This window comes from Lissotriton vulgaris, chromosome 3_2 (assembly GCF_964263255.1).
Source record: "Lissotriton vulgaris chromosome 3_2, aLisVul1.2, whole genome shotgun sequence".
Taxonomy (NCBI): domain Eukaryota; kingdom Metazoa; phylum Chordata; class Amphibia; order Caudata; family Salamandridae; genus Lissotriton; species Lissotriton vulgaris.
In genome coordinates, this window is record NC_141690.1 from 101504371 (window position 1) to 101528576 (window position 24206).

Genomic DNA, 24206 nt, shown 5'->3' on the forward strand with positions numbered 1-24206 from the left:
GCACAATGGCCCCAGCGCCAATGCGTGTTTCGGTGTCAGACCCAGGTGCGGGTCACAGCTTCTTCAGGGCGACAGTTCGTGTGCATGCAAAGGATGTCAATGGAGCCTATAACGAAAAAATGTACATAAGCATATATATTTTCCTTATAACAAAATAAGATAGGGTGTGGCATAATACTACATCCCTATTGGTTCTCGGGAGTTTTGGAAAGGTACCCATCACGCGGACTGGGATACAGAGGTATAAGTAAAATTCTCTTTTAGACCGGGGAAGGGCCACACAGTGAGGAGCGAAAGAATAATGTGCGAAATGAAGAAACACAAGTGTAAAAGGCAAATAGAGAGTGCCAGTTATGACCTCTGACAAATAGCAAAATAAATAGTTAGCCAAAAAAGACACCATGTGACTAGACAGATGAATATATCTCAGGATTATTCAAAAAGTGATAACCAGAAGAAACAACCCAGAGATAGAAAATGTGCTGAAAAATAGCAAGCATTAGGTGAACAATAAGGGAAAAGAGGAGCAGAACAAAACTAGACGGGCAAGACAATAGACTGTACCTGAATAACAATGCATTGAAACTGCCACACTCCGAAGTATATACAGGACTTATTTACCTCCTCAATGATCCCCCCGATCCTATGGCTCTAAATGCAGAATTTCATCCCGTTTTTTTTTATTGTTCTTTATTGTTTGTTGCAGTTATCCTTTTTTTAGGTCTCGGCCTGACGTAAGCAGCGCATGCGCTGCGCTTGTCATACGAGGGCTTCTTGGAATCAATACGATTCCAGAAGCCGTGTCCCAGCCACGCCTTCAGGTTTAATTTGCGAGCGTCGTTTGGCATCACGAATGATGCCAAAGGCAGTGCAATGATTCCACCGAAGTGGTGTCAATCCCTCCTTGCTGCCACCCTGTCTCCTTTTAGCCACGCCCACTGAGATTGGATTTTTTACCTGCAGCGTTACACTATGACCTTTAATTACTGGGGAAGCACTATTTTCCCCTTCCTTCTGTCTCACTCAGAGACACAGCTGCTTGTTTAACAGTGCATGCCTCTTTCTCGATTTCCTCCTTTTACATATACCATGCAAAACGACTATTTATGAAAAATGTTAGCCTATAAACACAGCGATATGGAGCATCAGAAAATGTCATTCTTTGCATCCCTCTAAAACAGCAAGGAAACAGAAGAACCCTACGTTCATTACAATGTTGCAATTTTACGTTACGTAAAAATGGAATGTAATTAACAGAGTACATCATGTTCGGTGTTCCTGAAAACGGCAATAGACCGGTTACCCTTTGAACATGTAAAACATGCAGCCCGTTAGCGCTGAAAGCTGTCCCAGTGTCTTTGACTTTGAGAAGTAAAACACAGTTGGGGAAGTAAACAACGGCAAGAACCGTGTGATCTTCTTGAGAAGGGCTGCAGCCCGCTACCTCTCCACAGGCTGCACAGACCGTGGCTTGCTTTACACAACACCCGCTCAACTGAAAACAGCATAAAGTGGGGCGCTAGGTCTGCATGATCCCCTCCACCCACGGACGCCCGCATGCACACAAGCCAAGGTGGCACTTTGCATAACCATATAAAGCTCATTAACATGACATAAGGTACACTTTAACGTGGCTGGTTAGTGGCAGAGAGCTCACCGTCTGCATGTATCCCACAGCTCCACAGCCAGGCGCTAGTGGTAACTCTATCAGCATTAGGACGGGAGCATGACGCATATAGTCGCGCGAGCAGCTTATGAGTCGCCCAAAGTCCTTCAACAGCTGTACCGTGAAGCCAGGCCTGTAAGGACACCCACTGGACTGGGAAGCAGCGAGAGTCGCAGCAGAATGGATTGCAGAGCCGGGGCTGGCACTTCCGTTAGGAGAGGTAAAGCACCAGCGTCGGGGCACCATCTAGTGACCGTACCAAATTACTGCAAAATGCATAAAACTTGCCTCGTAACTGTAGGGGAGAGCTCCCCTATTTCACGTAGAGAACTCAAAGCCCTCACACCAAAGAAGGCCGCGGGGAGAGAGCACTGAAACCTGGCTCCTGGGATCGGGTTCACTTCAGCAGTGACCGCTTTCTGACTTGAAGAAACCGATGAGAAGGCGATGAGAAGGCGTCCTCGAAACAGGCTGCAGTGCCCGACATAATTCTTCTTCCTGCACCGTTCCACCAGAAGGACCAACAGCCCGATCAGGATACCCGGCAGCCCGACAGCAAACGCTCCAGGATCCTCACGAGAAACCACCAGACGAGACCATAGTCCGAGTGAATGCCCATGCCTGGGTGAGGACTGCTGGTCGTACATCTAGAAGGATTCCCGTCCTAAATCTGCCCTGGAGCAGCAACTAAAGTAGGACGCCTGGCCCCAAAATGCCACGTGTGACCTCCCCAGCACAGACTAAAGCCTACCGAGTGCCAAGGCCCCCACTATCTCAACCAAGAGATCCCACACCATGGATAGCCCATATAGGAACCTCGGCCCATCCGCTCGCTCAGGTTTGAGCAGGGGCCATAGTTCCGGCCCCACGACATAACCGTCCTGCCGATGACTGGCCTCAAAATGGCCCCCAAGTGTGACCACTCTATCTAGGAACAGTGCCCGCCGTGCAACAATGCACTGTCCAGCTTAAACAGAGGCCACACTCCCTCATCAGCGGCAAAGAATCACTCGACACAGATGAAGGCGCCCGCTAGAACAGGAGCCTAGCGCCCGCCACAGCATTTGTGCCTCCAGTTGTCTGGTCCCAAAAAGGTCCACTTACGCGACCATAACACCAAGCTTTAAAGTATAGTAAAGCCCTATCTCACCAAATCTCAGAGGCCATTCATCATTCAACATTTTAAGGATACCGCACGTAACAACTCCTTGCAGGAGCAAACAAGGTTCTTTCACCGTCAATAACCGCCTCCATTGTATCCGACTGGTCCCAAAATGGCTACCTCACGTGACCTTATCTCCGAAATCTAGATCTTCCCATCACTGAAATTCAACGCGCTCCGAGCCTGAAGGCTCACCTCAAATCAGAGGCCACACACCAGCACTACCTTCCAGGGCTCCTCAGCGGAGGGGTCCTGCCTGTTCAAAGCGGCAGTCCCTAGAGTAGAGGAGACCCTGCTCAGCCCGACTGACCTCAAGATGGCCGCCACATGCGACCACAACACCTAGAATTAGAACCCGACAAGCTTTAAGGTTCCCCCCCAATACCAGAGGTACCATACCCCCAGGGGCTGCTCTGAACTGACCCAGATCAGCGCTGAATCGTGCCCAGACCCCGATAGAAGCGCTACCTCCCCCCCCTAGTCTCGGCCTGATTCCACAATGATGGAGTCAGATCCCTTACTATGCTGCCCAAAAGCCTAATACCTTTATGGCCCACGACCCCCAGGGACAAGAGCCCCTCCGCCCCCAAAAAAGCTGAAACTGCTCTCCAGAGCTCTCAGTCCAGCAGAAAGCCCCGCGCCCCCTGCCAAGGGCCCCTGATTGTGCTGCTCTAACCTCTAGATCTGACACCTAACACCTTTAGGGCACACAACCTACGGGGACAAAAACCCCTTAGGCCCCCAATGAAAGTGGAACCTTTTTTCCCCGAGCTCACAACCTAACAGAAAGCCCCACACCCCCTGCCGAGGCTGCCTGGCCCCAGGATGGTTGCCCCTCACAGCTCTAAAAGCCACAGCTTACCGTCTGACAAGCCCTATTAACCTAATTTATGAGGCAAGAGCCTGATCAAATTAGAACATAAGACCTACTCGGAGCATCTACCCGGCCATAGTTGGCCGTCACCCGACCTGCTGTGTCACAACTATATTCCATAACAAGCCCTGTTCAGACACCGACAATAACCTTTAACCCTACATTCAACCCAGTCCCGGCTGGTCTGTTCTACCCCTCTCCCCTCCTCCCGCTTATTCCCTCTCAGAGACTTAATCCCCCCCTGCGCACAACACCCTTCACGATGGCGCCTGACTCGCCAACCCCCCCACCCAATCCCTACCTACACACCTGAAACCCCATAGCCTGAACTCATTCACTATTAACTTTCCCCCACATCTCCCTGCTAAAATGAGACGTAGCTTTAAACAGAAACTAATCCAACAACACAGAGAAACCCTCTTCACAGACATCTACCACTCCTCCTCCAAAGGTCTGATTAAGATGGACCTTATTTTCCACACGGAGAGGCCAGAAGATTGGATCTCCACGCTCAGAACGCATCTCCACATAGCGAAAACCACATCCACACTACACAGCTGCAAACTAACATCCCTGCTCCCTAATCGCGCGTCTAGAAGAGGGACCACATCTGTGACCATCTACACTAACGGCACGGGCCTCATTCAGGCAAGCAACGAGAACCTTGAAACTTTCGACTCCCTCTTCCCCTCACTTTAAACCACTCTCCCCCTCCTGCCTCGCCCCTCCTCAATCCAACTCCCGCCTACTACTACACCCAACCCTGAAGCTTTAGACTCCCTCTTCCCCCAACTCTGATATGCTCTCCCCCCCTGCCTCGCACCGCCTCAACCCTACCCCCACCTAGTTTCTCAGCAGCAAAAAGAAACTCAATCCACACCACCACATTCCCCCACCGCACAGCTCCCCCGAGTCTTCACCCAACACAATGTCCCTACCAAACATGCGCCACAGCTCCCTAAGGATAACACAACCTTACCCTCCTACCGGTCTCACTCATTGCAACCTCAAGAAGGCGCCCCACCGACATTGACCCGTAATCTCACTAGATCCCTCACAGACCTCCCTCCTAGGATCTCAAAAAGAGACAACCTGTCATACACAATAAATAAGAGACAACACTGCTTAAACCCGACCTATACCTCACAAGGTGAAATCCCCAAGTTGCCTTCAACCCCTCCCTCGACTCAATGGCACAGCGACTCGTGTCACTTGAAAACCAAATAGACTCGATCTACCGGGGTCTAACCGAAATCCTCTCTAACCTAGGTAAAGCTTGCAAATACCACCAATCTCCTCCTTGGGTTCCCCCACTGTCAACACAAACGACCAGAAGAGCCCCTCCCGGCCCTCAGAAACCCCTGTAACTCATCCTCAGAGACCCCCAAGAAGGGGCTCGAAACCTTGGCCTCAAATAGCCTTGACCTCAAGACCCAACAGAACAGAAGCAGCCATGTCTGACATGGAAGCAGCCGTTCTAGCCTCTTCCTATTATACACCACCCTCCAACTCCCAGAAATCCAAAATCCAAGTGATCACAGGTATCCGAAAAGACCTCCCCTACACAAAACCCCCTGAGACCGCCCGTCCTGACCACCATACCTAGGGCGCCCCAAGGAAAAGATCGTCAGCAACAAAGAGCCTTTCACCAATTGCTTACTCATCAACTGCAAGTCAGCCTCTTTGCATGCAATGGAACTAGCAGAGGCCATCCTCTCGCATGACATCGACATTGCCTTCCTCACGGAGACCTGACTCAATAAGCTATCCTCACCATGCCTAGACATGCTTGTTCCCCCGGGCTTCTCCCTCATCAATAAAGACAGAAAAGGCCAGAGAGGAGGAGGGGTAGCTATCATCCATAAAGACGACATGGCCATCACGGAAATAAAGTCATTCAACTACAACACATTTGAATGTCTCTCAATCAACATCAAGACCAAAGATAATGGCTCCTTACTTTGTCACCTTCTCTATCATCTTCCAGGTAAAAACTCAGCATTCGGAGAACAAATATCCGACCTGATAGCTCAAGGTGCACTCGACGATACCAACAATCTAATTCTCTGTGACCTCAACCTACGGTGGAATAAGACCAACAACCCGCTAATCCAATCGCTATCCAGTCTCCTCTGTGACAACAATTTAACCCAGTACTGCACAGAGGAGACACACTACAAAGGAGCCATCCTCGATGCCATCATTGCGCAAAGAAACGAAATCACTATCAATCACATACTCCCCGTTGACTGGTCAGACCACCACATGATCTTATTCCACATAAACCAACTTACTCTCTCTCAACCCCCACTGCGAGCGATGGGTACCTTTCCAATACTCCCGAGAACCTATAGGGATGGAGTATTATGCCTCACCCTATCTTATTATGTTATAAGGAAAATATATATGCTTATGTACATTTTTTCATTATAGGCTCCACTGACATCCTTTGAGTGCACACGAACTGTCACCCTGAAGAAGGTGTGACCCGCACCTGGGTCTGACACCGAAATGCGCGTCTGCGCTGGGGCCATTGTGCTCCCTTTGTTCGCAACTGTCTTCTGGAGAATCAATCTGACTATGGACTCTATCAGTATCACATAATGAAAAACAACCAATTTTGTAAGCTCTTTAACATCATCATCTAAATGTTTTCATATAATGTATATTTTGTTCTGTACCATATGATTGTGATTAGAACATCTTAATGCTTAATGTCTTGTTATTGGGTGGAATGTTTGAATTCTTCTGAGTCAGTGTTTGCCTGTTTGCCTGAAAGTGTGTATGTGTGCAGCTTAGGATGTTTTGTATATCATTGTTGTGAATCATTTTAGAGCGTTATGTCTTTTGCAGTATATTGACTGAATAAAGTAAAAGCAATATGATATCCCTAACGCCAGTGGTCTCTGTACTATCAATTTGAAAGGTACCCAACTTAGGACTGTTTTCGTATATATCAGTGACTTAACCGCACTATTTAAATTACATTTAGGCAGAGTGTTCTTTTTGATTGTTTTGTGGTTTTGCTGTGTACACATATGAAGCATTTAAAAAAAAAAAGATAATACAGAGAATATTTTTACCAATTTTTTAACTCTGTGAAAACATTTATTAATCTTTGTAATTGTTGCAAATGTGGAGCACCACTGGTTTTCATGTCCACTAGGGACCCTGTGTCCACGTGGGGTAGAGACCCACCTGTGGTAACCATTAAACAATTAATTTATGACTCCAAAGGAAGCAACCAACATTCCTCACCATATATGGTAGGCCAGAAACTTTTACAACCTGCTAAAATTAGTATTTATGAAGGATGACAGCAGAATGTAAATTGAGACAGTTCTCAGACCCTGTGCCTATAACTGATTTCCCGGCTATAACGTTTGATTAAACAAACTGTTCCTGTTTTGCCAAACGGCTCGTCTTCTGGTTTTTAAGGGATTTCAAACTCAAGCAACAATCACTTGCAAATAAGAGATTGTCTGACTGGTTTGAGTGACTTTTAACACTCCCTGTCCAACAGAGCATAACTAGCGGAGAGGGAGTGAGAGGCCCGAGCCAGTTTCATGTTTCTCAGAACCCTTGGGTTCAAGGGGACCCAGTGGATGTGACCCCAATAATATAACACAACAATCGCCCATGAATGATTTCAACATCAAGCATATTGAAACACATGGTGGTGGATGAATGATTTTCTGAAACAGGGCTAGTTTGGTCACTCTTCTACTCTACCAACTGAGGAGTACCAATGTTGTACAGTAAACTCCTCCTCTGGTACATGGTTTTAATGCAAGGTGTGCGCTCTTTAAATTCACATTAATACATACATTTCATGTTTACAATATCATTGGTACAGTAGGAGGGAGGAGTAGAATTTATTACAATTATGTGTTTAATTACTGATAAAATAAAAGAACAAAGCTTACCACGCTTTTGCATCCTCAAGCAATCCATTGACCGCCATCTTAACAAACTCTTCTGTGGACTCATCTGTAGCTTGTAATATCTCCCCCAGGCTGTCAACACATACCTTTATGGCGTTTTTCTATCATTGACAAAATAAAGAATTGACTGTTATATTAACTAAATGATTTGATAAAAACTAAGGGGCAGATTTACAAGCCCTTGCATCACTTTTGAGTCACTTCTAACATGGCAAATGTGGCGCAAGGGGCTTGTAAATCTGTCCCTAACACTATAAGGTGAGACATTGTATAATCTTTTGGTTTACTATTCAGTTGTCTGCCATTCCATCTTGTTTTCTTTTTTTAAAATTTTTGAAATATCTAATCATACCATAACCTTAGAATATACAATAAAGTGCTTCAATAATATTTAAACAATTGTGATGAAGGAAACATTTACTCTGGGATGATGAGAAACCACTCCAATTTAAAACTTACAGACTCATAAAACTACTATGGGCTAAACAAGAGGAGTGAAGGAAACGAAGACGGACTTGAATCAAACAACACTTCCTGTTAATCAGTGTCACAGAGAATTTAAATTGGCATCTCATGTAGCATAGATATCCTTAAATTGTCAACGCATTTAAAATACAGCATTTCCACTGGTGCAAAGTTAAGTAACTTTCACAACCATGAAAGAATATTAATATTTTCTTTAAATTCCCAATGCTTAAGAATATTTTTCCCCCTCTCATTAAGGATCTGATAATCATGGGTACAAAATCGGTCATCATCTAAAACCACAGCATTAAACCAAATATTATTAAATTCTGGAATATTTTTCTTTCTGATGATGAGTATATGAAGCGTTGATGCACAAATGTGCAAAAAACAAATAAATAAGTTAGTTCGAAAATAGGGCGCATACATTTCTACACATTTACTAGTATTTTTCAGTTTTTCTGCCTAAAAATAGTCAATACAAACATTTCAAATAACATTATATAATCTTCTCTTTAACCATAAATATCAAAATGTATGTGTAACATCTTCTCAAGATCGCCCTAGCATCAGGACGTGGCCTAGGTCACAGTGCCATGAGCTGCGTTCTTGCAGAGCTCTGGCCAGCGGCCAGATCTCACCATAAGCCTGCTACCCCTCTCCCTCAATCTCATCAAGAGGAGCAAGACCGCTGTCTGCCAACCGTCTGGAGATAGAAGGTTGGTAAAATAGAAGGCGACACCGGAGACCCCAGGGCTAGTCCTAGGACTTTTTTAGCCCTGGGCAGAAAGGGAATGTGTAAGGCCCCCCTAATTTGCATTCAACTTGAGAACATGACATCATAGGACGTGGCATCAATTAATTATTGGTGAGAGACTTTGCAAGAAGCAACTTTCTTGGTGCAGTTATCAGTAAAACAAAAACAAATATTAACACTAATAAAATAAGCACCTATAGTTTACATTTCAATTAACTGAAAATACATTACATTAGTCACATTGGGATAGAAAGGATTGGCCTATTTCTCTCCAGAACTTATAAGTTCAATCAAATGTTAACAATTTCTTTACAGATTAGTGCATTAGATACGTATATGTGTATGTGGTATTTATATAGTGCAAACCAAGATGAAAGACTGCTAAGCACTGTACAGGGTCAAAGACAGAGTAAACACATGACAAGAAGAGTAGATGGTTTGTAGATCGTGACTGTGATGGAGCGAGGTGGAAAAACACATTTTTGTGTACCTCTCGTGAAGTTACTTCATCATAACAGTAACATGAATTAATCGTGTGGTTTTGAAATTAACCAACATAGAATAGAAATGCGCACACACAAATACACGCAGGAAAAACTAATTTGCTTATGTTGCAAATTATAATCGACTAATAAAGTGATATTGTTACGTCTATAATTAACGCAATTGGTATAACCTAACCAAAATTGGCATAAATGTGCTTTTGTTTTTTTATTTGTGGCATGAAAGATGGAGAATAGTGAGTAAACCACGCATATATGTTACATTATCTGCTAGGTAATGACTAACAGTGATACCTTAGTATGGTAGGAGGTAAACAGAAGGGTTAAAATTTCAACAATTAACGTTTAATTGTGTTTGTTTCTATAATAGTTCCCGTTCTGGCCCATGCGGCCTAATAAAAAATGGACGTCTCTGTGACTCCGAGATTATGGTGCAGTACGCACCTGCGAAAATGAGCTCAAAACGAGCGTGAGCTGCCTATGCCTGTGCGGAATGGGTCAAGGACAATGTGCCCTGAAAGCCTGACTGATTGCCAACAAAAAATGAACATCCGCATTGTGGGCCTGTGAAAAACTATTGAAATATCCATTTTAAGGACACAAGTGACCAGACTAGAGCCAACAAAGAGGACTTTCATATTTGATGACACCACGATTCTCGACTTGTCCAATCAGAACTGTTAAAGACCCCAAATGTTTCAAAATTTAGATAGATTAGTTAGTGAAAAAGGGTATAATAGAGTAAGTTTGGATTTAAGAAAAAACCCTTCCTTCCTGATTTTCATCTTTGCATCCCGACATGCTGCCGGATTGCTGAATCTTTCTTATGGTGTAAGGACTTTGAAGTTTTTCTGAACTTTAACTTTTCTTTGAATGGGTGTGGAGTCCTTTAGGAGATGATCAACTAGAGAGAATAGAGAGATGGTCTTTGGGAACTATTCTGTCCTATGCTGATGTCTGTGTCCTGGGATTGTGATGATATAATTTCACTTATTTCTTGAACTTTTATGCGAATAAATATAAATGTTTTTGAATTTACTCCTTTTCTTTCTTAGGCTATGTCTAATTACAAAAATAAATAAATGAATACATATAGGTCATGCTAGGAGATTTTCTCTTTAAATAAAATTAAATAAATGAGGAATTAAGCTGGTCTGCTATGATTCAGCAGCTCTCCTATTTGATCTTCACTGAATCCTTGAAGTAGGGTAAATGTGTGTGTAAGTGACTCGCAGTGTTATGGGCCCCACTGATGAATAAATGTGTAATTGAGTTCTCAAGGAATAGGTGAGGGGTTTTAAAGAAATTTTTGGAGTAGCGCTGCATCAACTGTATCATGTTTATTTTTTAAGTTGAGCATTTGCGGTTTTCTAAAATGGAGCCGACTTCAGGCAATCCAAATAGGTGTAGGAATAACATTCCAGACCCTTGGGACTTAGATGGGAAATGCTTTTTTCTTGTTTTATCACTTTTTAGCACATCTTCTTCTTCTGCCTGAAGGTGCTCTTGGTGTGGAGAACTACGGAGATGGCAAGCTTGTCATCCAAGAAGGCAGGAGTGTCAGTCGTATAGTGCTAACCTAGCCAAAAGCAGAGGAGCACTGTGCATAAAGTCAAGGTGTGAAAGAAAGGTAGCAGGTTTGTGGACTGTTCACGCATTGTGATACCTTTGCAGATAATGCAGCTGTGCTTGAAGAGGGTGTGGGCTGGCAAGGAGGACCTGTGGAGTTCCATCACCGTGTTATGATGTGGTCATATTTATTCATGCCCTTGTGAGGTGTGCTGCAGCATGTGAATGCCCTTAAGGGTGCCAGTGGGATTAAAATTCCAAGATGGGTTCACAAATACCCAGTGAAAGATTGGTATGTGCAAAAAAGATATGAAAGCAAATAAACAGTTGAAAATAGCTTGACTTCTATTAAAGGCATCCCTCTAGTCATTGAAAAACACCTAAAACTACTAGAATACAATCATATGTAAGCTTAAAGGGTTTACTGTCATGTGCCAGGAGCCATGGCTACAACATCCTTATCAACGTCCTCTGAAGCCTTTAAATGTTCTGATACTAATAACTAGTATGCACATATATGGTTCCAGAGTGCATTTCATTTTGTAAATCAGCATGATGCATATTAAGTTATCAGATTTGAGATACATCTCCACTCATTTGATTTCTCCTAATATTGAACAAAACTTAGCAACCACACGTTTATATGCAATTAAATAATGCTACAAGCTAAGCCCACTAACCAGTCCATTTCCTTGTGTCTCACAGTGAAGGACTGTGGCTGCAAAGCCCATGGGAGAGGGACCAGGCGTCTAGGGTTGTGCCTTGTCAATGTTTTATTGTCATGGATTGTATTTTCATGTCTACAAAAGAGCCAAAACGCAAACAATCTCAATAGAACTTGTACAGATATACCAATATACAGCAAATATCTGTCCCTCATCAGCTAAAGAGTCAGTTATTCAGTGAGGTGACTATAGGATGTGATATGGAATTTCTTAGATGTTAGTGGTATTTTTGACTGTATAGGCTTGTAAATAGCTTTTTCCCCATTCTCAGGTGGATATTCTAGATATTATGTGTTATATGGCCTGAGAAGTGTGTGGTTGCGTGACGACTGGGTTAGCTACGATTGGTAGGCTGCTTGGTCCAAGAATCCGGTCGTTACAGGTGCCTACTTAGACGCCGCCCCTGCAGGCTGACGTCAGTTCTGACATGACTTTCCATGCCAGAAGCGCGGAGCCATGAAAGATGCTGACGACTGGTGTGCCACAACTAGTGCCCTGTAAGGGAGTACCTATCCCTAGAAGTCAGTTTGCAGAGTGGGGAGGATGGGTGAGGCAGTAAGGAATCTACAACTAACCTATGTCTCTTACATATTCATCGTTACTGAAGGTAAGTTACTTGTTCATCTGAAAGAGACAGTTAGTTGTAGATTCTCAAATTGGAAGTGCACAAAATATAAAGACAGATGGTGTAAGTAGAAGCCTTCAAACTGGGGCAAGGCTCCCCTGGTGGTCCTCAATTTATCATCGGGGGCATCAGTCTCAGCAGGGCTGAGATTATTTCAAGCATTCTATCCTTCACTTTTTTGTATATTTTAGTGAGTCGCCCTAGGTGGGACGGGTATGCACAGACGTGGGTCCTTTGCACAGTGTGTCACTGGAACCAACCTATACCCGGCTGATGATCCCTAACTAGGGCGACACCAGTCCTGGGTTGCTTGTGCTCTGGATCTAGGAGAACCTGGGCGGGTAGTTCGGTCTGAACTGGGCCCATTGGAGCAGGGTCAAGACTTATTTGTATATGGCTGGGTCCAAAATGAGGTTACATGGTGTGCAAAATAACGATGGAGTGGGATGCAGCCTGAGTAACTGCCAGTTTAACAAGTTATTTACCTTCGTTAACAATATATCTTTAAGAGACATAGGTTAGTTGTAGATTCCTTACCTTAGAACTACCCCCAGACGTCAGACTGGATTTGTAGAACTTTTACCTAGCCATAACCCTAGACGTCGACTCCGCGTCTGTCGTCGGCATCATGGTTGCCGGAATGACGTTGCGGTGCTGTAGCGACAGGATAATTTGCTCTATTTTAGACTGGTGGTGACTATGATCCACTGCCATCTTAGTCTTAGTCGCATTTGCGCTTGTTTGTAGGGTTTACCTATGTACTTTGACAGGGTTTAGTGCCTTCTTTACCTCTTTTCGGGCCTAAAGGCCTAAAAGCTAGAGAGAAGCCATCTTTGATTCTGCCTCGGCTGTCTGAGGAGCTTGTAGGGTAGAGGTAATGTTTAGAGTTTAGCCTGTTATTCGCTAGTGAGGAACCGGTCAACACTGGCCCTTATCGAAGGAATGTGCTTGTCTCCCCGGCTCTAGACGCAATACGCAGGTGGCCACTGTGGATGCGGAGGGAGCCTGGGGGCTGGTACAGGAATTCGGTGGGAGTCGGCCTGTTACTGGAAATTTCCATGAAGAGAGAGCGCTCTATAATATCAAGGAGCGAGAGGGTAGAAGACGGAAGGAGACGTGCGGAGTGGACAGAAGAAGTTGGTCAGAAGGCTGGTGCAGAGAGTGTGGTGTCATCAGCTAATTGGAATCCTGAGATGGAGAAGGAAAGTGATTGAAGGTCCTGTAGTGACATTGTACAGGAGTTGCAGAGACTGAGACCAGAAAAGGGTTCGAGTATTTTGGAACCGTGGCAGTCTAGACGAGGCATAGCGGTGCAGACGTGCATTTGTGAGCGAGAGAGAGAGCAGAGTCCTGAACAGATTGAAGACAGAGCGAGAGAGAGGGACCAGCTCAACTGCCAAGATGGAAAGACGCACGTCTAAGTTGAGGCGTTCTAAGCTAGTGTAGCATATATATATATATATATATAATCATCTATTTGCTTCCCTTTTAGGTCATAGGTAGTGACTAAGCTAAATTATGTTTTTTTTATTCATTCTGCCATGCTTAATTGTAGAATAAAGAGATCTTAGTAATAAATATATTTGAATGTTGTTTTTATGAATGAGAATAACCTTTCCTTTTAACCAGGTGCTGACGTACAGAAGGATGGGATATTCCCTTCTGAGAAGGTAACTGATGATGGGGGGAGAGTGTGAACTTCATTTGAGGAATAACTTTTAAAGGTGAACCCTTATTAATGTAGATACAGTAGTTAAGAGGCTAAGTAAAAATCGTCGGGTGACGTTAAAGAATCGTCGGGTGACGTTAAAGAATCGTCTGGTGACGTTAAAGAATTGTCGGGTGACGTTAAAGAATCATCGGGTGACGTTAAAGAATCATCGGGTGACGTTAAAGAATCGTCGGGTGACGTTAAAGAGTCAGTTATTCAGTGAGGTGACAATAGGATGTGATATGGAATTCCTTAGATGTTAGTGGTATTTTTGACTGTATAGGCTTGTAAATAGCTTTTTCCCCATTCTCAGGTGGATATTCTAGATATTATGTGTTATATGGCCTGAGAAGGGTGTGGTTGCGTGACGACTGGGTTAGCTACGATTGGTAGGCTGCTTGGTCCAAGAATCCGGTCGTTACAGGTGCCTACTTAGACGCCGCCCCTGCAGGCTGACGTCAGTTCTGACATGACTTTCCATGCCAGAAGCGCAGAGCCATGAAAGATGCTGACGACTGGTGTGCCACAACTAGTGCCCTGTAAGGGAGTACCTATCCCTAGAAGTCAGTTTGCAGAGTGGGGAGGATGGGTGAGGCAGTAAGGAATCTACAACTAACCTATGTCTCTTACATATTCATCATTACTGAAGGTAAGTTACTTGTTCATCTGAAAGAGACAGTTAGTTGTAGATTCCTTTCCTTAGAATAGATACCCCAGCAATAACATCCCCGGTGGTGGGTCTGCGAACTAAGTTCACAGCAGAAAGTCCTGGAGGACCAAACGGGCAAAATAGCCATCCTCCAGACACGGCTGTCCAGGCAGTAATGTCCGGTGAACGTGTCAAAAGATGCCCACGTGGCCGCCTGGCAGATGTCAAAAAGTGGGACTCAACGTGCCAAAGCAGTAGTTGCTGCCGTAGCCCTAGTGAAATGAGCACGCAGCCCCACTGGAGGTTCCTTTTTTGCTAAAGCGTAACAGACTTTAATACAAAGACAACCCATCGAGAGATAGTACGCTTTTGAACAGCCATGACCTTTCTTGGCACCTACATAGCCAACGAAGAGTTGATCATCCACCCAAAAATCTTTTGTGCAATCAAGGTAGAAGGACAGCGCACGATTAGAGTCCAGATAGTGGAGTCTCTCCTCCTCCTTGGAAGGGTGCGGAGGTGGGGAAAATGTGGGTAAGTTGATCGTTTGTCCTATGTGAAAAGGTGTAACCACTTTAGGAAGGAATGAGGGCTTCGTCCTAAGCACCTCTTTGTCCGGATGCACAGAGAAGAAAGGGGGCTTGGAATATAGAGCCTGAATATCACTCACTCTGCGAGCTGAGGTGATGACAACAAGGAAGGCAGTTTTCAGAGTGAGGAGCCTGAGAGGACAGTTGTGAAGGGGCTCGAAGGGAGCACACATAAGATGAGTTAGAACAAGATTCAAGTCCCACTGGGGCATTATGAAAGAAGATGAGGAAAGAGATGAGTAATGCCCTTAAAGAATCTATTTACTATAGGGGACTTCAATAATGAGGGCTGATCTGGCAGGCGAAAGCAGAGATAGCTACAAGATAGCCTTTAAGAGTGCCCAGGGCAGAGCCCTGCTGGGCCAAAGAAAGTATAAATAATAGAACCTCTGAAAGAGGGGCAGAAAGGGGATCCACAGCCTTTGCTGTGCACCATGCCACAAACTTGTTTCATCTACCGGTGTATACCGTTTTAGTGGAGGGACGCCTGGCTACCAAGAAGACATTACTGACCGGGTGGAAGGTCAAAAGCTGTTAACTGCCGCTCAATCTCCATGAAAGGAGGTAGAGACTGGACAGATTCGAGTGAAGAACTGTCCCCTGCTGCTCCAACAGAAGATACTCCTGAAGGGGCAGTCTGACTGGAGGATCAATGGCAATGCCCAGGAGCTTGGGGTACCAGACTCTTCATCCTTAGTCCAGAGCCACAAGGATAACTTGGGCCCAGTCGTGCTTTATCATCTTCAGCACTTGGGGCAGAAGTGGTACAGGGGAAAAGGCGTACAGAAGGCTGCAACTCCACTCGCGACGAAAAGAGTCCCAGACGAATGCCGCTTTGGAAACTCCAATGTAGAGAACTGCTGACATTGTGCGTTCTCTTCGGTGGCAAACAGATCTAACCAAGTCTCTCCCCACCACCTCAGTGAAGACGCCATTCCTGATAGACCAGGCACCGACGGCTGAGTTTGTCCGCCCTGGTGTTCATAGAACCTGCCAGGTGTTGAACCACCAGGGCCATTCCTTGATGTTCCAGCCATGTCGGGAGGCGAAGAGCCTCTTGACATAGTGTCCACGACCCCACCTCGCCCAGTTTGTTGCAGTATCACATGGCGGTGGGTTGTCTGTGAACACCTGCACCACTTCCTCTTTGAGAGAGGGAAGGAATGCTTTCAGTGCCAGGTGGATCGCCCGGAGCTCCAACAGGTTGATATGGGGCCCGGACTACGCCGAAGATCGGACGCCTCTGATCTCCGCCTCTAACAGAAGGCCGCCCCATCCCAGGAGTGATGCATCTGTCACCACTGTTAGGTTTGGTTGGGGAAAGGAGAGGAATCTGCCCCTGACCCAAGTTGGGTCTGTTAACCACCACTGTAGTTGTTGTGCAGTTCCCTCAAAGATCTGGACGTAGTCAGAAAGATTCCCCTGATGCTGCGCCCACAGGAACTTCAGGTTCCCCTGCAAAGCCTGCATATGCTATCTGGCATGCTTTACTAAACGAATGCAGTAGGCCATGAGACCCAGCAGCCTCAGGGTCATTGTCACTGAAATCCGGGATAGAGGCTGAAACATCGGTATCATAGCCTGAATATCCCGGACTAGCTGCTTGGGAGGATAGCCCCAAAACTGCACTGTGTCCAGAACAGCTCTGATGTAAGGGAGCGTCTGGGAGAGAGTCAGGTTCGACTGTGGCACTAGAGGTGGGAGGCGACAGCCTGGGGCGAGCCCGCCTTCAACAGCCACTCGTCGAAAAAGGGGAAGACTGGAACCCCTGATCTGCGCAGATGAGCAGCGACCACCGCCATCACTTTCGTAAACACCCGTGGGGCACTGATGAGGCCAAAGGGAAGCACGGTGGACTGAAAATGCGTGTGGCATACAGTGAACCTTAGATAGCGTCTGTAAACTGGCAGGACAGGAATATGGAAATAGCGTCCTGCAAGTCCAGTGTCACCATCCAGTCTTGAGGGTCGAGGGCTGACAGGACTTGAGCCAATGTGAGCATTTTGAACTTCTTATTCCGGAGGAAGCGGTTGAAGGCCCTGAGGTCTACAATAGGATGCAGGCCTTTGTCCTTCTTGGGCACCAGACAGTAGCGGGAATAGGAACCACGACCTACTTCTGGTGCAGGGACCCTCTAGATAGCCCCTTGGCCAAGAGAGCTGAGACTTCCTGGCGGAGAAGCGCCAAATGATCCTCTGGCATGCGATCGAAAGAGGGTGGCATGGAGGGAGGGGTAGCCTCGAAGGGGAGGGAGTAACCCCCTCGGACTATTTGCAAAACCCACCTGTCCGACTTGATGGATTGCCAGTGGGGGAGGTGATGGCGATTCCTGCCACACACTGGTTGTTGATGGGCCTCAAAAGTCGGACTAGGGGGTCGGGAGGCTGCCTGGAAGGGGGGGGGGGGGGTGAAGGGTAGACTGGCTCCCAGACACGCATGATTGCAGGGTCCCATGTCTTTGGCCATGCTGAGGCTGGGCAGCTTGCGTGAACCGGTGGCGAGGCTGGGCCGGACGTGACTGGGCGCTCCTTCCATAGCCACAAAAGGGGCAAAAAGCAAACTGGAGTGGACGGGAAGGCGAAGCGAGGCCCAAAGATCTGGTCGTAGCCCGAGAATCTTTAAAGCGCTCCAGCGCAGAGGCTGCTTTGTCGCCAAAAAGACGACAGCCATCAAAGGGCATGTACAGCAAAGTTGATTGAACATCCCCCGAAAAGCCAGCTGTCCTCAACCAGGCGTGGAGGCTAATGGCTACGGACATGGCAATCATTCTGCCTAGTGAGTTGGTGGTATCCTGTCCACATCTGATTGTGAATTTGGCTGCGCCTCTCCCATCCGCCACTGCTTGGGAGAAAATGGCCTGGGTCTCCTCCGAGCACCGAGGCAACACCTACGCAACCGTATCCCAGATGGTGTGGGAGTATCGGCCCAAGAGGCATGCGGTATTCACGCACCGCAATGCCAAGCTGGAGGAAGAGCGCATGCGCTTCCAAAGGTGATCCAGTTTCTTGGATTCCCTATCTGAAGGAGAAGGGAATGTGCCCTTTGAAGAAGAGGCTTGAACCACCAAGCTCTCGAAGGAAGGATGTTGGGTGTGGAAAACTGGGTCCCCTGGGGCCAGGCGATGGTGACAGGCAATTGTCTTTTCCACAGGAGCCCCTGTGCTGGGCTTGGACCTTGTGCCCAGGAGGACGTCAGTGAGGGCTTCGTTGAAGGGCAGAAGGGGTTCAGGCTGATGCACCTCTGTGAGGAGGTTAGTCCTGACTGCCACTGAAGGGTGCTCAAGGCCCAAGTCCTCGGCCGACCTTTGTACCCCCACAGCATAGGGCGCCCCCTCCTCCGCAGCCACGGTAGGGGAAGACTGCATGCCAAGGTCTGGAGAAGTGTCTAGACCACTGTCGTCACACAGGTCCTCTCTCTTGTCCGGTTCTTCCAGCTGGTCTGCTAAAGGGTCCAGCGACCCCTCCCAGTCCTCATCACCACCATCTGGGCGGTAGGCAACACCAGGCATAAACAGGGGAACAAAAGTACCCTCCAGCGTCAGTCCGGCTACACCTCGGGGGTGAGGAAGGGGACAGCGTCAGCTGGCGCCGGGGGTGTAGTTGCCGAAATCGGCGCTGTGGAAGGATCAGTGAGATCGACGGGCGTCGATCCAGGTCCAGGCCTGGATCCACTGGGGCCGAATGCGCACTGGCGGAGTCAGGCTGCCCTAAGATGAGGTGGAGGGCATTGTAGGTCTTGCGGAGTTGGGCAGGGGACGCTCCGGCTCCTGGAAATGGGGGAGGCGCAGAGTCGTCCCTGAAGTAGGCACTGTGGACGGAGCTTTAGAGCGACGATGCTCCGAGTGCCGTGTCGTGTCAGCTGACCGGCGGGGGGACGGCGAAGAGCGCCGGTGCTTCTTCAACTTCTTCTTCTTGGACTTACCCAAAGACCTAGAAAGACTTGGAGTGCGATGAGGTCTTCCTATTGAATGAGACCAGGATTGAGGCGGAGCCGACCGCCGGGCCTCCAATAACTTTTAGGACCGCTCCCGCAAAGACTTTGGATTCATGGCCCGGCAGTCGGAGCACGACTTCTGGTCATGGTTGAGCTCCAGACACCATAGACACACGAGGTGCTGATCCATCACAGACATCAACTTGTGACAGAAGTCGCAAAGCTTGAACCCAGTCTGGCATTGGTTCATCCCTCGCGCACCAGGAGTCAAAGGCTCGAAAAAGAAGTCAACAAAACGTCATGAAAGGTTAGTCAAAAAATGACTAGGGGTAGATCTCCAGATCTGCGCTAGGCTGGGGCGGAAAAATAAAGAACTGACGTCAGCGCGTAGGGGTGGCGTCTAAGTAGGCCCCGTGACGTCATTCCGGTGACCACAACGCCAACGACAGATGCGGAGTCGACCAACGCCACCTACCAACATGCAGGGGCACTGCTAAGAAAAAATTCTCCAGATCCAGTCTGACGCCTGGGGGTAATTCTAAGGTAAGGAATCTACAACTGTCTCTTTCAGATGCTATGAATAATTCAAGCATTTCATTCATTACTTTTTGTATACTTTTTTGTGGACAGTAAAAAACAGCCATAATTTGGGCGCATTGGACCCATAACCCCTATGAGGCCACAGTCCAACCGCACTTGCTGCACTATTGATAGCTATGCCCTTCAGAGGGGCCTCTTGACCTGGGAGTTGCAGCTATGGACCAGTGTTGCAAGGCCCAGAGCAGCAGGCTTCCTTCCTTGGGCCTCACAGCACAGGACCATGGCTAGTAAGCCTAGGGGAGGATGGGTCTTTCCTGACCTGCGCAGCACTGTATGATGTCTGTGCAGTGCAGTAGAAAAGAGACCAGGGGTATAGGAATGTAGCCATGGGCCCTGATGCAAGAAAATGATGTTGGACAGTAAAACGCAGTCATAAGTTCGGTACATTGGGTCCAGAACATCCATGAGCCCTGGTGCCACTGCACCTGCAGCACTACTGATAGCTACACCCATGAGAGAGTCCCTAAATAAAGCTCACAGCCATACTCCTGCTCTGCTAAGCTCACAAACTGGCACTCCCTCCTCTGAGTATCCAACCATGGCTGGCTGCAATGCTCATGAGAGGGAGGGCCTCTTCCACACCTCACAGCTCTGGAACATGGCTGCATTGCCCATGGAACAGTGGCAAGTAGCACAGCAATGGTGCCATGGGTGCTGGTGCAAAGTAAAAGTGCCTCTTCTCTCTTGTCCACTGGCTGCGCAGTCAAATAAAGCCACTATTAGGGAACATTGGGCACTTAATACCAGTGGGCCCAATGCCACCGCACCTGCTGAACTACTGATAGCTATGCCCCTGACCAATGGATATGCCTGGGCAGAAAGGGAAAGTGTTAGGCCCCTCTAATTTGCATGCAAAGTGAAATCACAGGACATGGACCTTGACATGGACCTATTCACAGAACCATGGTGTCGTTTAGTTCCTATAAAACCCATATAGGATCTGCACGTTTAGACAACATACACTGCGGAACAGCAAGCAGCAAGTAACCCTGATGAATTCCTTACTCTTTTTTATATCTGCCTGCCTGTTGCTGTACTAGACAATACTGAAACTGCAAAGTTGTGACCGGTAATGTTATATGGCCATGGATTAACCACTCTGTGGATGGTGACTCTGCAACAGTAAAGGGTAACCTATCCAGTTTTTCAATACACAGTATTGTATATTTTGCTTCCCTCTGTGCCGTTTTCATCTGTTTTTCTGTTAATTGTATGCAGAAAACATGGACACACTGTTGATAAAACGCCAAGGAACATAACCGGTGCGCAATGACTGCAGCGTCCAGCGCAACAACATAATAGAACGTAACTGTGACTGTCCGTGTTGTAGTATGGACAAATTCTGTTCTAGTACATTGATAGCAGAAGATAAAATGTTGCCCAGTGAATATATCATGGATGTTAACATAGTCATGCCATTGTCAGCTACGGCTAACACCTTCTCTAGGTTAATTCCATCTATTTCTCTTAATCTCTCTGCTGCTTCTTGTTGGGAGATTTTCCAGATTTCGGTATAGACAGCATATAAGAAACGTTTTTGACATGGCTTCCTGGGACCAAATAAAAAATTCAGTAGGTCCACATCCTCTGTAAGTAAGGATAAGTGTTGTTTCACCTGGTGTACTGTTGAGGTTCTTAGCCAATTGAGGCATAACTTCCCAACAATGTACAATGTCACTACCCCCAGATGTTCTCATTGTACATAAAGTGGGTCTGGCCTATGGATACTAAACCCTTTGGTGTTACCCCTGAATCTTTCCTGACATCTGTTTGTGTCTGTGGGCCAAATCAACCATCCCTTCCAATTGGGGACTGATCTATTGTATTATAATATATCATCTACTTTAGCCCCTTCATTTGATGTAAAATTCCCCTTGGTTTGTGTCGGTGTTGGAATCCAAGGAGTGTTTAGGTCCTTGTTCTTGGCTATTCCAAGACAGGAAGTCTGTTGCACCGTGTCATTTAGAAAAATCATCTGCTGTGGAATGAGGCATGCTCTAAATAGCGCTTTTGTTCCTTGAACTTGCAAGTCTCTAGATGCCCAGACTGATTTTAAGTCTATTGTGTCCTTCCATAAGTTGAAACCCTGTTCAAATAGTTGGAAAATAAAGGAAGCAGTGTAAATCTGTTTGGTGTTTGTTAACATATTTTTCTGTGCAGATATAGGTGCAACCTTATAATACGTGGTTAGGTCAGAAGTGTTAAACCCTGAAAAATATGAAAATTTCTGTGCAAAGATCTTTGAACTACTTTTCGGCGGTATAGGGCAATGTTCCCACTGGTGATATGTGAAAACATTTCTGGGTTTGCTAGATTTATGCAAGAAATGATGACCATAATATTGGTAACAAATACTTTTTGTCAAAATCTGTAGTGGCTTCCTACATTTCAGTGCTTGAAAATGTGGCAGATTGTTACAAATCAGACAATGTTATTAACAGTTTAAAAATTCCAATCATCAGAAAATGTACTGGAGGTAATGATATAATTCAATTAAATTTTAAACAAATGTGGTATTTTTAAAAGTTCAGTCAATCCGAATATATCATAATCAACTTTGTCACATACTATAACATCAGGTATATGAACTGATGTAATGTTTGTGAAAGACAAGTCTTTTTGTTCACTGTGATATGAAACATGAGGTGTTGCAGAGCTCTGTTGAAGATAAGTTCCATTGATGAGTAAGTTAAAAACAATTACTAATCCGGACCAGAAAAGAAAGAAAAGTATACCGGTGATTATCCAAAGCTCTAGCCAAGGTGCTAAGAAAGGTGAAGAAGTCTTTGATCCGTTGTTTGTGAGATATTTGGGCTGGCATTGTTTCAGGTTCACTTGGATCCGATGAAATGGTGTCAAAGTCGATGAAGTAGCCAGATTCAGTTGGATCTAATTTAGGTAGCTCAGAAATTTGTGTTGAACTTGTTGACAGCCCTTTTGAGGCATATTGATGTAGACATCTTTGTTAGATTGAATTGAAATTTCTCTTTCATTTTGATTTGTAAAGTTTGTGTCAAGAGGAACTAGTTCCACTGCATTGTTTTCGATTCTGTTGATTTGTAAAGGTGACTCTTCAAACGTTATGGGTCTTTCTGTTTGAACTTCCTGTATTGTAGCAAGAAGAGGGCGTCGTCTACTCAGGAGTCCACAAGGCCTACTATTCAGTATCAGCCACATAGTGTGGTTTGATCAGATCAATTGAGACAAATCTCTTTTCTTTTCCGGCAAGAGGCGGTAGACGTACAGTTCTTGATCCTTTACTGGCCAGGACAGGCACAGGCTTTTGACAGGATTTCTTTCTTGTACACAATCCTTTCCCTGACCAGATCCCCAACTTTAGGAATCCAGGCAGGTCTTGCTGTGGCTGACTTGACTTCCCCAGTGGCAGTTTTCTTTGTCTTGGCGTTACTTAGGAAGGCTCTGGATTCATTCAGATCCTGTAAAACAGCCAAACGTTTATTGATGTCAAACGGTTTTTCATCCGCCACTAGGCCTTCACAATCGAGATCAGGTACCCACATGCTTGTCCCAAACAGGACCTCGTAAGGAGTGACACCTCCTAGAGAGCTTCTTGGCAGGTTATTAATGGATCGCTGGACCTCATATAGGTGACCGACCCAACTACCACCCAAGCCTAATACCCTAGCTGTTAAAGATTGCTTTAAGTCTCGGTTTTCCCTCTCTTTGACCAAATTCCCCTCAGGATGGTACGGAGAGGAGTACCGCAATGCAAAACCCAAACTTCCCATGGCTTCCTAGTAAGCCCTAGAGCTAAACGGGGGGCCACGGTCAGAATATAATGTGACAACTGTGTATGTACCTATAAAGACTCGCAAATCTTTTATAACACTTTGAGTGTCAGCCGAGCGCTGAGGCCATACCCATAGAAATCTTGAACAGAAATCGACTGCAACCATGATAAGCCCCATCAGATTGTAAGGGGCTGCAGTGGTCCAGGTAAACACACATGAGCGGTCTGTCTGATATTAACAATGGTGTCTGCGCTGGGCGAGCTATGGTGGACCCTTTTATCTGTTGACAGATTTCGCACTTTAAGATAAAGTCTTTAGTCTGCTTCGTTAACCCTGGCCACCAATAGCGTTGTTTCAGTAAAGAAACTGTCGTTGTAACTCCTGCATGTGCAGAACCCAGACCCTCGTGCGCAGCTAAGATTAACCCTAACCTGCGATCCATGTTTGGTATTATTCTATCCCCCACTCCAGGAATCTGAGCAAATGGAATGTTTCTTGCATCTAACTTGTAGGAGTTCTTGAGTGGAAAACCTTTAGGAAGTGCTTTGCTGTTATTGCGTGTAGCAACCACAGCTATCATTGTGCTACCGTCTACCCTAGTTTTTGAACAAGTGATTGCAGCTACGGACTCAATGCGTACTGCCACCTTTGCGGCTTCATCAGCCAATGAATTCCCTTCAA

General features: G+C 46.2%; 1 protein-coding gene across 1 annotated transcript in view; it reads right to left on the reverse strand.

Annotated features, from left to right (window-relative positions):
- LOC147725374 (uncharacterized) overlaps positions 1–24206 on the reverse strand; it is a 2508159-nt gene that overhangs the window by 582089 nt on the left and 1901864 nt on the right. Inside the window, exon 19 of the mRNA XM_086964051.1 lies at positions 7629–7747. Coding sequence (XP_086820177.1) covers positions 7629–7747 — 119 coding nt within the window. The remainder of the gene's footprint in view (positions 1–7628; positions 7748–24206) is intronic.